The following is a 13253-nucleotide window of genomic DNA, read 5'->3' as shown; positions in this document are numbered from 1 at the left end:
TTTTGTTTCCAGACTATATATATATATATATATATATATATATATATATATATATATATATATATATATATATATATATATATATATATATATATATATATATATATATATATATATATATATATATATATATATATATATATATATTTGTTTATTTATACTGTCAACCCTCACTTGAGGGTTGAGAAAGACAGAGAGAGAGAGGGAGTGGGAGGGAGATAGCTAGAAAGAGAGAGAGAGAGAAAAGAAAGGGTGAGAGAGATAGAAGGAGAGGGAGCGGGCGGGGGGGTTGTATATTGCAGAGGATAACGCAGAAAGGTGAAAAGAGTTGACTTCACTCCTCATCAAGCGGTCACTTTTTGTAGCGTAAGCTTTGATTGATTTAAGGGTTTAACGCGCCGACGCAACGCAGGCGATGAGGCGCGCCGTAGTGGAGGGCTCCGGATTAATTTTGACCACCTGGGGATCTTTAACGTGCGCCGAAATCTCGTACACACGGGCGTTTTTGCTTTTCGCCTCCATCAGAAAAGCGGCCGCCGCGGCCGGGAATCGAACCCGCGACCTCGTGCTCAGCAGCGCAACGCCTTAGCCACTGAGCCACCGCGGCGGGTTTGTAGCGTAAGCTACACTGGCCGAGGTTGAGCAGTTTCGCGTGGACCCTGAGGGGCCGTGCTGCGCAAGCGCGAGGAGCATTAGATTGGATCGGATTTGGATTGGATTTGGATTAAATTGGATTGTATTGGATTGGACAATCCAGTTGGAGTACGGGTATGTAGAGAATTGGGTCTGCACATTCGCCAGTCTGCGCATTCCATAGGAGTGACGTCATAGCCGCGGCAGACGCACTGGCACCGGCGGGTGCCCAGCTGTGCGCCTCCGTTGCGCAGTAGCCAAGTCTGACGCTGCGCCGGAGCCGCTTGATAGCCGTTTCGCGTCGCTCCTGGATAGCCGTGCTGCGCATGTGCGAAGAGCAGGAACTGGACTGGACTGTATTGGATTGGAAATCGTTTTAGCAGCAGTGAGCATGATAATCAGCTAATCCTAGACAACCAGGAAACCTAAGAATAACCAGCTGAACCTTAGCTAACGCTACGCATATCCTGGCATAGCCGAGCTAAGCCACTGCTATTTTTTTTTTATATAAGTCAGGAGAAGGGGACACAGCATGCACCCTCGTCATGAGGTTAAGAGGAATGGCCTTGTTGAGGAACGGGATGATTGCCACTGTCTTTGAGGAGTCACAAGTGCTCGCCTCCTCAATCCGCTAGTCCCTTCGCTTGAAGGGGGAGCGGGTGACACGGTATTGTTGCTCCGGAAGCTAGGAGTTGCAGCCCCTTACCTCGAGGGGGGAGATAGGAATGACCTTAGGGGGCAGCGGTGTGGCCGCCCATATTATTTGCCGATTGCATTGTTGCGATTCTGTGATCAAGGAAGGAAGGAAGTAAACTTTATTTTCCTGAGCACCCTTAGTCCAGGGCGCCGTCTTGGGAAGCCGTGGCCATGGCTTCCTCCGCTATGGACGTCAGCAGGAGCTGTGTCGCAGCGCTGGGGTCAGCCAGACTTGCCTCCCAGCATGCTAGAGTTGGATTCGGGATGGGGGTCAACTTTGGATGTCAATCACTGGCCCATATTGTGTGGAATATGTTTGGGTAACCTCCGCAGAACGAGCAAGTAGAGGTGCCGGGTAAATTTCGAAAGCGATGTGTGAGATGTTCAGTGGGTAATGTGTTTGTCTGAATCTGTCCGAGGAGGAGGACGGACTGCCGCCTTGTAAGTGTACGATGACCCTCAGCTTAGGTGGATCATCGTTTGGCCAAAAATCAACGCGCTACACCCTCCCCCCACTTACTTGTTACAACTTTTGTGCGCGCATGTCTGTTGGTAAAACTGGTTTTTGTGCCAAACACGTGACGTTCTAATTTACATTCGCTTTCCAAGGTCGACAGTGCCCGGAAAAACTTTGTCTAGAACATGGTTCATCACGATGACGCGACACCGGGCTCAAACTGAGACGCCTGAAAGAAAGATCCACAAGTTAGGTTTTCATCACGTCTTTTTACCATTTCGAAAGGAAGGAGGTGAGTCAGGCAAGTGAAAGGGGAGAGATCCCGGAGGTTAGTGATGATTCTCGGAGCTTCACACTAGCCAAGCGCATATGCATGAGCGCCGAGTGGGCCTTAAGTGCGTATCGGCAACAAAATCTTAGTTTGCCACGTTTTCGCACGTGCGCGGTGGTAGTAAGCGAATCTTGTTGTTGGGTAGGGACGTCTATACTGTTCTTGTGAGCCTCTGTCCTCTATTTGTTTTGTATTCTCGTCCTTAGGGTTAGATAACTCCCCTTTACTTTCTAAATACGGCAGGGCAGAATTCAACAAGCAGCAGAAATGAGTGCCACTGATAACGTTCAAGCCTTTGGTTATGTAGTGCCATGAGCTTCACAGAACATATAGGGCAGTGAACGTGATACGAGGCAGTATTTTCTTACTTTCGCTGTTGCTTCCGGTCACTCATTCGAGGAGTAAAACTGATTTTTAACTCACAGTCGACGAGTGCATGACGCAATTTTTAGGTTATCAGTAGAGGTTCGCAAGGATTCGGACTTTTTGACCAAAACCAGCGCGCTGGCGCCAAAATGAGACCCGGCAAAGTCCCATAAAGATTTACGCTCTCCATCCTAGTGGGCGACGCGGCAAAGTTCGCGCTCTGTCCGCGTTATGGGACTCACCTCCCCGTAAGGTAAAACCCGCCGCCTTTCGTCCCGAAGGAGCCGTTTGGCGGCGTCGCGAGGCGCTGCGGTCTTCCTGCAGCCGTTTGGTTTTTATGACAGAAAAAAAAAACGGGAAAGAAAAAAAAAAGCATCGTGGCGGCACAAATGCGTTAGCGCCCCTCTGGAAGAGACAAAAAGCTCGCGACGTGTCGCACTTGAACTCTGCGAAGGATGGTAGCAGGCTGCAATGGCTCTGGGACCCCTCTACTTCCCCTCACCCCCTATGAACCTTTGCAAGCGCTTTGGGACGCAGCTTATGTCGGTCATCCTTCATTTATGTGGGGCTCTAGTGCCGGCGAAGAGGGCCTCTGCCTCTGCGCGTCATGCCGGGAGATGTTTTTTTTTTTTTTAGTTCACCGAAGAAGAAGCGCGCATCATCGTCCCGCGTCTAGGAAAGCGCCGCCTTATTCTGGAGATGTTTGTCTTGGATCGGGTGCCGCCTCCCCAACCCCGATTTTGTCTCGTGGTCGTGGCCGCAGAGTTTTTGTGTCGTTCGTGGTGGCACCGTGACTCCCGGCGGCTTTTATGGGCCGTAAACCGAAAACTGCCGCTCCAAAGTGCTGCACGGTGTCACACTCGCTTCCTTCGCCTTTGTCGTGACTGCTTCCGTTTGGGAACGAAAATAAGTTACGCACGATTTCATCGAGTGGACGCTGCGTTCTTTCTTTTACGACAACCTATCCATTGCTGGGAATGCATGTGGCACGCGCCGTTTTTTTTTTTTTTTCATCTGCATATCAAGGTCGCAGGTCGCGAGATGTTGTTTCTGAATGTGTTTATTTGGCAGCAATTCACAACGCGAACGTAAAACAAGTGCTTCAGGAGCATTCAATGTCATTTCTTTGTATCGTCATCGAAGTGGACATGCCGAAGCTGCGCTGTGCAACTACACCGGAAAGGTACACATTACGGACGAATACATTATCTTCCTTGACCTCCCAGCGTGGATTTAACTGTACACTCATCGCAGTGAGATCCCTGTTCACTTCAGCGCGTGAAGGGCAGTACAGGAACGTCTGGAGCGATCACGTGGGGGGACGGAGATTCTTTAGTTGGATCAAGAGTCACTTTGTTATAGCAAAAAACGCCCAGTCCAGCCAGTTGCAAGGTCGGATAAACTGTACGCACTTAGAATGCGAAGTGCTGGCTAAGAAAATGGAAGGAGCGTGTAGCCAGGTATGCATGCTCGAGATTTTAACAAATAAACATAAAACAGTGGGCTCACAAGGCTTTCGAAAGCAGTGTGCCCTCTCCTCACTCCCTCCCCCCTTCATATGCACATGCACACTTTGGTGCCGCGTGATTTAGAAAGTCGAAACTTAGAAGTTTCATATGATATTTTACTATGGCGGTGTTGGGCAGCTGCACTAGATTTCTCCTACTAACGCTAAATTTAAGCCCGCTTATTTTGATTCAGAAAGAATTCTTTCGAGACTCCACGCAGCAATCTGTCTTGTAAGATTCAGCTGCCACACGTTCGTCGCTGAAGAACAAAAATGTTTAATTTACTTACCGTTCGCACAAGATAGCACAAGATTTTCACACAAGATCGCTTGTATTCCTTCTACATGGGCTTTCCCGGCAAGGCAATCTGGTGTGTTGGTGAACCCGACTTTAGGGGCTCTTGTGTCGCGTTTTTTTTAAAGGGACGAAGCCCTTTAGGGGCTCAGGCAGTCGGCGTCTCCTGTCGTCGTCGTCGTTTCATGTATTCACGGTACTAAAACACTGCGACACTCGTTTGCCAACTCCTCGCGCTAGAACGTAACGCTTACTTAAAAAAAAAAAAACGCTCCGGGACACTCGTTTTCGAACGCCTCGGGCTAGAACGTTTCATCTCCTTGTGCAAAGACGTGTACTAAAAGAACACACCGGGACACTCGTTTTCCAACTCCTCGCACTAGAACGCTTTGTACTTCAAAGTTACGACACTTCTACGGCAAAGGTGTATACCTGTACCTCCCAACTGTTTCATATCCATGGGCAAAAACGCCAAGGTGCCAAGAGTACACTTGTACACTGCATGCTTCACTCCTCCCCAGTTTTGACCTTAGTGGAGATTGCCCGTTTTTTTTTTTAACTTCGAAGCTGTTGAGAAAATCGTATGTGTATGGTGTCCGCAGTTAAAAATACCGAGAAAATGCCGAGCGCTTCCGCACGCGTTCCTCGAGTGCACGTTCGTTAAGCTAAGCATACCCACTTAGGGAAATTGGCCAATATTGGCAAAAACTCCGGCATTCGCCGCGTGCCTCGAGCGCACGTTCGTCAAGCCAAGCATACACACTTAGGGTATTGGTCAACGTTTGCCACACACAAAAAAACTTCAACTTTCGCCGTATCATGGCAAAACTTGCTCGGAACGAGAAAGACACGTCATGGCGTACGCCCCTCGTTCGTTCGTCCTCGTGTCGTCGTGCGCATGCGCTCTGTACCGTGGAAGAGCCGCCACTTGAATGTCGAAGCTGCTGTAGGTGATCATTGACCTCATATGGCCCGGCCTCGGATATTTGGCACGGCCGAGGAAGAGGCTGCGCTTCGTGAGGATCGGCGTGCAAAGCATCCCCTAGAGACGATAAGTCGCGCTTGCAGAGTGACGTACGAAAACGTCGACCAAAACGACGACCTCACTCTGGCCTTGTTCAACACAAGGTCATTGAAATGCCATGCCGCCGACGTCAACCACGATATCACAACGATAAAATTCCCCGCATTTCCCCGAGGGGAAGAATGTGAAAGTGCGAATGCACGAGTTGAATTTGCGCGGTTCGGTAATGTCCGCGAAAGAGAGATCACACACACACACACACAACTACAAAGAAAGAAAGATGCATTTATTCACAGACACCTATTTGTGTTGTCGTTGTACTTGATTGCTAGAGCGGATCTCAGCTTTGAAATTTCGTGTCAGTACTCCTTTAAGCGGGTGCATTAGCCCTTCTAACGCCCGATTCTTGGCCAATCCCCCACGTGGGTATGTGCCATGTCAGCGGCCAGGCAGCGCGCGCCCATCTCCCCCCGTTGCCAAGGAATACGAGGAGATTCCTGGCCAATCCCCCACGTGGGTATGCTATGCGGACATCGCCGGTGGACGCAGGTTCAGGGTCGCTTAAGAAGTGCATCGCACTTAATAAAACTAAACTTTGTGCCCGTCAATGACCACTTACAACAGCTCCGCCATTCAAGTCTTGAGCGTGAGTGCAAGCTTCACTGATTTTTCTTCTTTTTTTGAGCGACATGGGGTCCTATGGAAATGTGGCAAGCAGGGCGAGTTTGAAAGACATCGTGACCAGCGGCTGTCCTCTGTGTTTCTTCTCTGTCTCCGTGTCTTATACGCTGGTTTCGTTCATGATCGTATGGAAATGTTAACTAAACGTTTATAGTGTCTTCGTACTGTGATATAACTGCTTATATCGCCGCAGCAAGATGTATTCCCTGCAATGCATTTGTGTTTTCAATGAAGCCTACTTTAAAGGAGTTTGTATAATATAGCAACTGGAAAAAAATGCGCATTATAGAGAATTCCCAATTGGGAGTTCCTGAAAACATAGCATGTGCGCGAATCGCATCGTTCACACGAGTGTTATTGTTGTGTTGTCGTTATCGATATTAGCTGTTCTCCACAGCGCCTTCCGGCATTACGGTGGTTGAGTGGGGGATTATAGAAGCGCAACGAACATTGTTTACATGACATACAATCAGAAAACGCACTCGCGCTGGAGGCAGATCAACCACGATGCTAGCATATATATGTATCCTTATTGGATCTTCTAGTTTTTCAATCAGAGCAGTGGTCAGTCAATTCGATTCCCGGCGGGAATTCGTGTCGAGGCGTTGAGTCGGAACGGTGCGTTGGGGGCCCGAATAGGGGTGTCTCTGATCGTTCTTTGTCGTCGAACTATCTCGGAGCGGTCAGAGGACGCGTGGGCGGATACAATAGAAGAGCGATAGGGACTTGCGTTTGGGCGCCGAGCGAACACTGATTCTAAGACGGCTGGAGGACAAACATTACGCAGACAAAATCTGACGAAAACAAATAAAATAAAATAAAAACAGCGCGGAGATAGGAGAGACCACGTGGCGTCCAAGAATGAGGTATCGGGCCCCGCGCTGCCTACGCTGGAAACACCGTCACCGCCTTGAAACATGGCCGTGTGGTGCTCCTTCACTACTGCTTCTTCCCCAAACTCGCTGCTGGTGGTTCCAGAATGCGGAATCTGGTGTAGTTTGTCATCGACAGCTAGCTACACTCGCAGAAGCTGGGCGTCTCTGCCGCTAGTTCACGTTGCTTCACGGTGTTGTCTCGTACTCGGTGGTGAGGCCTTTGCAAGGGCGAGAGGTGGGAAGGAAAGAGCGTCGGCGCCGCTCCCGATCCATTTGTCACCGCTGATTCGGCCCCTCGCGCCGCTGTACGGCTGTGCCGGCAATAACAATAGCGACCAAGACGAACGCAAAGTGTGTGTAGCGAAGATAGACGCGATTGAAGGGCAAGGCGGCAGACAGGCGGAGAAAGAAGAACAAAGGGGCATGTTATTGCCAGCACTGCCTCAATGGTACAATGGAAGAGCCGGGTTAGGAGCTCGGCGATGGGAACGTATCCCCCGGCGGAGCGCTGGATCCCAGCTGCGTTCTGACAGGAGTGCGACGACGTTTCGTTCCGCTCCGGCCGGCGATGGTGGATCAAACGAGAGAGCTCGCTGTCGATCCGCCGCACTGGCCGATGGGCTTTGAAAGCCCCCGGCTATTACGCCGAGTAATTTTTTTCGAGTTTGCCTCCAATAAACGCGCTTGTTTCTGTCTAGCTGTGCTCTTCCCGTGCTGACTGACGTTGAGAAATATTAGTGACTTCGATTTGCCGGCTCTTGGCCTAATGGTGTGCCTGCAGGACGATTTTGCTTCGAGCCCAGCTTATTGTCCACGGGGAAAAAAAAACTTCTTTATAAGGAATGAAATCGGAATGCTGCGACGTTTTTGTGTAGGTGGGTTGACTGTCCTTAGTACGTAAGAGCGCGCCAAGCTAGCTGTTCTGTAAAACTACGCCGATTTTTGTGCCGGAGCCTTGAAATAAGCTAAACAGAACATAAAAAAAAAACTAAATTCGGCGAGTCAGATGAAGACAGTCGATCCGCAGTACAGATGCTTCCTTGAACCGTCGTACCTGGGTTTTAGCGTCTCAATTTTTCTCACAAAGGTAATTGGTCATCCCTGTTAAAGGTTCCGTACGCGCAAGCGTCTCTGCGCCGGCGTTCCACACGAAAGTGCGGTTGACATCACAAACCGCAAGCTGTCTTTTTGTGAGCAAACACGCCCTTGCCCTGCTCCTGGGGTTATAAAACAATGCGGGAGAAAGAAAACAAACTGGTTCATTACTCTGTCATAGGAATCGGTAAAACACGCAGTGAAATGTGGAGCGAAATCTGCAGCTGAGCATGATTTTCGGGTCGGCTGCTGTCTTGTGGGTGTGCTTGGCGAGCGACGTGCTGCTGCCAGGTCGCTTCTGCAAAACTGTACTGGCGTCATTTCCGGCACAGACATGACGTCACTGAAATCTTGGTGTATCCTGGCATAAAACACCTTCGTGTTCAAATATAATACCGAAAACGAACAACCCTAAGTATAACAAACTCTTTATTGCTGAAGGTTGCTTCCCGGCAAGAACGCCCTGTGTGCAGGGTTGCATCCTTTACAGGCCGCTTGCTTCGTTGTACTGGCGTCACTTCCGTGACGGATATGACGTCACCTAAATGTTTGTGTATCCCGGAATAAAACACTTTCTTGTTAAAAAAAGAAAGGGGGTGGGCTCATTCTCTCGTATTCATTGCGCATTGTATGGTATTCTTTCTGTTTTCTTTTTTGCGCAGTGAACGTTTGCTCGCGCATTTGCTGTATAGCTCGCGCTACCCCGGGACAAGAGCCTTCTCCGATGCACTTCCGCAATTCGCGCGGGCGCTGTCGTTTAGCGCCGTAATGAGCATCCTGTCAAAAGGCGCGTCGAGCTTCTCACGTTACGCCACGAAGCCGTCTGTCGCCTCTCTGCTCCCCCCGGGGGCCTGATCTGAACGTCCGGCGAGCCTGTCATCCGACCGCGGAGGAAGAGCGCAACCTAAGCGCCTCACGGGGGCCGGCCCGAGTGTCGCGCACTTCCGTATCAATAAACGGGACATCCAGAGCGTATGGTCCTCGCGGCCGCACGTGTCAAGCGACCGCTGGGCTGGCCGAGGATGGGAATGAGGAGGGCGAAACGAAGCACCGCCGCTGCGGAAACCGCGTGCAATCACGCTGAGTAATGCAGGCAGCCGTTCTCCCTCCGCGACGCCGGGGATGATGGAGGATTCCGAGCGGTGTCGTGTCTTTGCACGGCCGCGAAAGAAGAGGGCGTTGTGGGAGGGAGCGGTGACGTTTCTCCAAGTTTGCTTTGACGGGCCCGCTTGCCTCGCGGCGGCCAGACAGCCTGTTTGCCGAAATGGGTTCGTCTACCGAGTGTTTGCGGTTCGTTTTTTTTCTTCCCAATCTTCTTTTTTCTTTTATCGGCATCCGTTCAAAGCCATGGAGCGCTGAGGGTTCCTCCGCTTCCTATCGTTAATTAATGTGAGCTTGGGATGAGCGTTTGCTTGGTGAGTTCGGCGCATACCCACGCGCCACTGCGTCCCCGGCGTGCCTGGCGATCCGTCGGTTGCGCCCGTCTTCGCACTCGGCTGGTGTGGAAGCGACGGAGGCCCATCGCGAAGCACTAGTGTGGAAATTGTTCTGGCAGAAGTTTCGGCAACTTGTCATTACGCCTTGTGGGAGGGGGGCGGGAAAAGGCGAGTATTGTCGTATCGGGCTGGTAGGCAGTAATATGCGGTGGATTTTCCCTTTTTCCTCGGTTCCGACGGTCCGTCAGACGGAATAGCATCTGAGAGAATGTCACGCGTATTATGCCTTCAGTCGGAATTTTGTGTAATGACGCTCACGCTAACCAGCATCCACCGCGAAGATTAGTTCGGGAGCTCGTGAAAGAACGCACACAAAAATGTGCGCATGCGTGCACGGACGCGATCACATATGGGGCTACGAGGGGCCTTCTCGTTCCCTTTTTTCTTGCTCCAAGTTTGTTTTTGTTTTTGTTCCGTAAAAATCGCTGCGAGCCCACATGTCTCCTTGTAAACCGATAGCAAGCTGACCGTCGTATACACAGTACTTTGTGTTAGGTGGTGGCCTAACAGCTGTAGAAGGTCGTTGCTGCTTTTCGGCATATTTGAGGATACCTGAATGTTGTGGACGTTTAAAGGGACCATGCAACACTTTCGATAAGCGTTTTCACTCTTTCTTTCGTATCTGGAACCACTGCGAAAGCTATAGTTATCGCCAGCACGGAGCGGCACGGCGTGATTTGATCGTCGCACGACATACGCCTTCCATTTCTGCTTTGTTTTTGTGGCTTTTTCTTTAAGTTGTTATCGAAAAGCGTTCATTGCTGCAACTGAAGGAGAACTGGCCAACACCCGCTACATGGCCTTAGTGACGCAATTCGAGCCGTCGAAGAATGATTAAAATCGGGAAAGAGAGCAAAATCTTTTGAGCGAGTTTGCAATTTGTTTGATGGGCATAGAGCTGTAATTTTTGGCTGAGGTACTTTGCGACCCCCTAATCTAAGTACAGGGTGTGTTGGGTGACTACGTTCTCCAAGAATTTAAGATTTAAAGAAAGTTGAAAAAAGTGTTGCAGGGTCCCTTTAAGTAATTACGTTCAAAGGGGATTTCATTAGTTTACAAAGAAACGCACTCGTAAGTAAGTACACATTGCTGTACAGTTGTATGTACAGGGTGTCCCAGCTATCATGCACCAAGATTTAAAAAAAGAGAAACTGCGTAACTCGAAGAAAACATAGTGCATAATGTTTACAGTACTGTGAAGAAGCGGAGAGTAATTTTTTCATTAATGAGACTTAATTAATTAATTGTAATTAATTATCTAACTCGAGAAATACTGTCCTAATCACTAAAGTGTCAATGAGGCACTTGTAGGTAACCACGAGGGGCATCTAACTGCGCTATTTTCAGCGACGAACTAATTGCGTACTCATTTATTCTGACTGATAAAGGAAACCCGCGAAATATGAAAAGTACCACGTGACGACGCTTACGCGCGCATTGTAAAGCAGCGTCCCCAAACAAAGCTGATTGAAAGCAACTTCCTTCCCGTGTCACCCGCCCGAAGAGACCGCGCATAACCTTGATAATAGCATGGAAGGAGCAGCAGCAGCAAGATTCGCGGGACGCGTGTGCAGATAAGAAACAAACTCGGTCGCGATTTCTTCTTTCTTTCTTTTGTCTATTTCATTCTGGCTAACTCAGAGGCAGCCTGTTTGAGGGCGTTGCTTTACGGGGCGCGCGGAGGCGCCGTCACGTGGTATTTTTCATATTTCGCTGGGTTTCCTTTATCAGTCAGAATAAATGCGTACGCAATTAGTTCATCGCTGAAAATACCGCAGTTAGGTGCCCCTCGTGGTTGCCTACAAGTGCCTCATTGACACTTTAGTGATTAGGACAGTATTTCTCGAGTTAGATAATTAATTACAATTAGTTAATTAAGTCTCATTAAAGAAAAAAATACTGTCCGCTTCTTCACAGTACTGCAAACATTATGCAGCTGGTTTCTTTCGAGTTACGCCTTTACCCTTTTTTTAAATCTTGATGCATGATAGCTGGGACACCCTGTATAAACGTATGCATACGCCGATAGTTTCGTTGCAGTATGAGTTGCGGAGCTGGAGGAATGGCGTAACACTATTCCATTAAATGGGGGAGGGGGGGGGGGGTGCGATGGCGTATGTAGCCATGACTCCTTACCTTTCCTTTTCTTTCCTTTCAGAAAAAAAGTGGCCAAATTACAGTCAACGTCAGTAGCGATCTCATTGAAATAAGATAGGTTTAAACTCGCTTCTTGGCTTTACTTATTAATGGTATTAGGGGAAACGAACTGACCGTAGCAAACTCATAATCACTCTTGCTTTTTGTTTGTGTGTTTTTTACGCTCATGGATCTTACCTGCTCAATTGAAGCTTGATATAGAACCGAACGAAGAGCTTTTTTGACTGGCGATTGCCGTACTCGCTTGAGATAAATTTATTGCGAGCGACACTCTAACGCGTGCCTTTGTTTCACTTTTCTTTTCTCTGGTGCAGCTGGTGTTGGTTCCCGACTACTGCGACCCGGCCGACCTGAAGGAGCAGTTCCGCAAGGAGATCGGTGCTCGGCGCAAAGCGGCCGCGCTGGCGTCGTCTTCAGCGGTGGCTGGCGTCACTGGCACGTTGGACGACGACTTCTACTCCACGCCGTACGAAACGCAGAGCCGTCCCTCTGCCGCGGCCGGCAAAGGTGTGTTTCGTGTTTTCCTTCCCGCTTTCTTGGAATCAAAACACGGTGGAAATGGATGACTGCTAAAAAAAACTTTACCGTTCTTCCTAGAGAAAGTTGAGGGAACTGCGAGGGCTTTCTGACACCAAAACTGCGTCAAAAGTGTGTCAAAACGTTCGCTAAAAGTTGGTACGACCTTCTCTGAAAGTGGGTCTAATCGATCGTCAAACGTTCAAAGACTCGTGCGACGATTTTTCGCGTACTAAGTCAACGCGTGTACGAACGATCTAAATGTATATCGATACGGGGTTAATGAGACGAAGATATACTATTGTACACCTTCTTCATGATCGATGCGTGTGTTGTCTTCTCAAAAACCGTTCCTTTTTCGCGATGTTCAAGTAACGGTTCTGACACAAGTAGCCGTTCCGACACCCGGTTTCACGCACGCGTCGTGTGTCCAGAGACCTTATCAGAGCTTTTCGGTCAACCAATCGGTCTATGGGGAAATGCATTAGTTTTTTTGACAGGACGCTATCGGTCCCATTAAGAGAAAGCTTTCGCTTTAAAGCTTTGATAAGGATTCGGTCGCCGCGAGTTCTAGTATAGGCCACGGTCGATAACTGTACGCAAGAAGCAGTACATTTCGAAATTTAAAAATGGTTTCCATTCAAGGTCATCGCGTACTGCGACCTCGGCTTTCGAGTAAACGCCGTGAGCATGCACTTCCTTGTGGAAATGTGGAAACTTCCAGGAACCCAAAATGAAGATTCCAGAGCCACCGAGTTTTTCTGAACGTGTACACGCAGTGGGAAAGGGGGGGGGGGGGGGGGCGTGTAACTGCGCTGATGCCTAAACAAACACATTTTCTGCCTATCGCAAGCCGAGCTGTCGATGCAGAATTTGCGCGAGAAAGATTAGTGTCAGATTGAAGAGTTCGTGGCTCAAATCTACTCCTTGGTTGACGTCACAACTTACGAAGTGCTTCGGCGTCGAGCCATCCGCCGTGTCTGCAAAAAAAAATGTTGCTCTCTTCAAAGTACCGCAACAGCAACCCAGAAACGTATGTTTGGGGACATAGCCTTTTAGAAGCCTGGGGACATAGCCTGGGGACATGTTTGGGGACATAGCCTGGGCTGCGACTGACTATTCCC

General features: G+C 49.2%; 1 protein-coding gene across 2 annotated transcripts in view; it reads left to right on the top strand.

The window, feature by feature from the left end:
• The window catches only part of Hwt (SH2 domain-containing adapter heavyweight), a 253722-nt gene that overhangs the window by 106349 nt on the left and 134120 nt on the right, over positions 1 to 13253 (top strand). For both annotated transcript variants that reach the window (XM_077699734.1, XM_077699733.1), the window contains exon 3: positions 11928 to 12120. In XM_077699734.1, coding sequence (XP_077555860.1) covers positions 11928 to 12120 — 193 coding nt within the window. The remainder of the gene's footprint in view (positions 1 to 11927; positions 12121 to 13253) is intronic.

The sequence above is a fragment of the Haemaphysalis longicornis genome, unplaced genomic scaffold, assembly GCF_048455015.1.
Source record: "Haemaphysalis longicornis isolate Haplotype H1 unplaced genomic scaffold, Haemaphysalis longicornis Haplotype H1 scaffold_2, whole genome shotgun sequence".
NCBI classification, from domain to species: domain Eukaryota; kingdom Metazoa; phylum Arthropoda; class Arachnida; order Ixodida; family Ixodidae; genus Haemaphysalis; species Haemaphysalis longicornis.
Note: the sequence above shows the minus strand (reverse complement) of the source record. Positions and strands in the feature narration are given on the sequence as shown.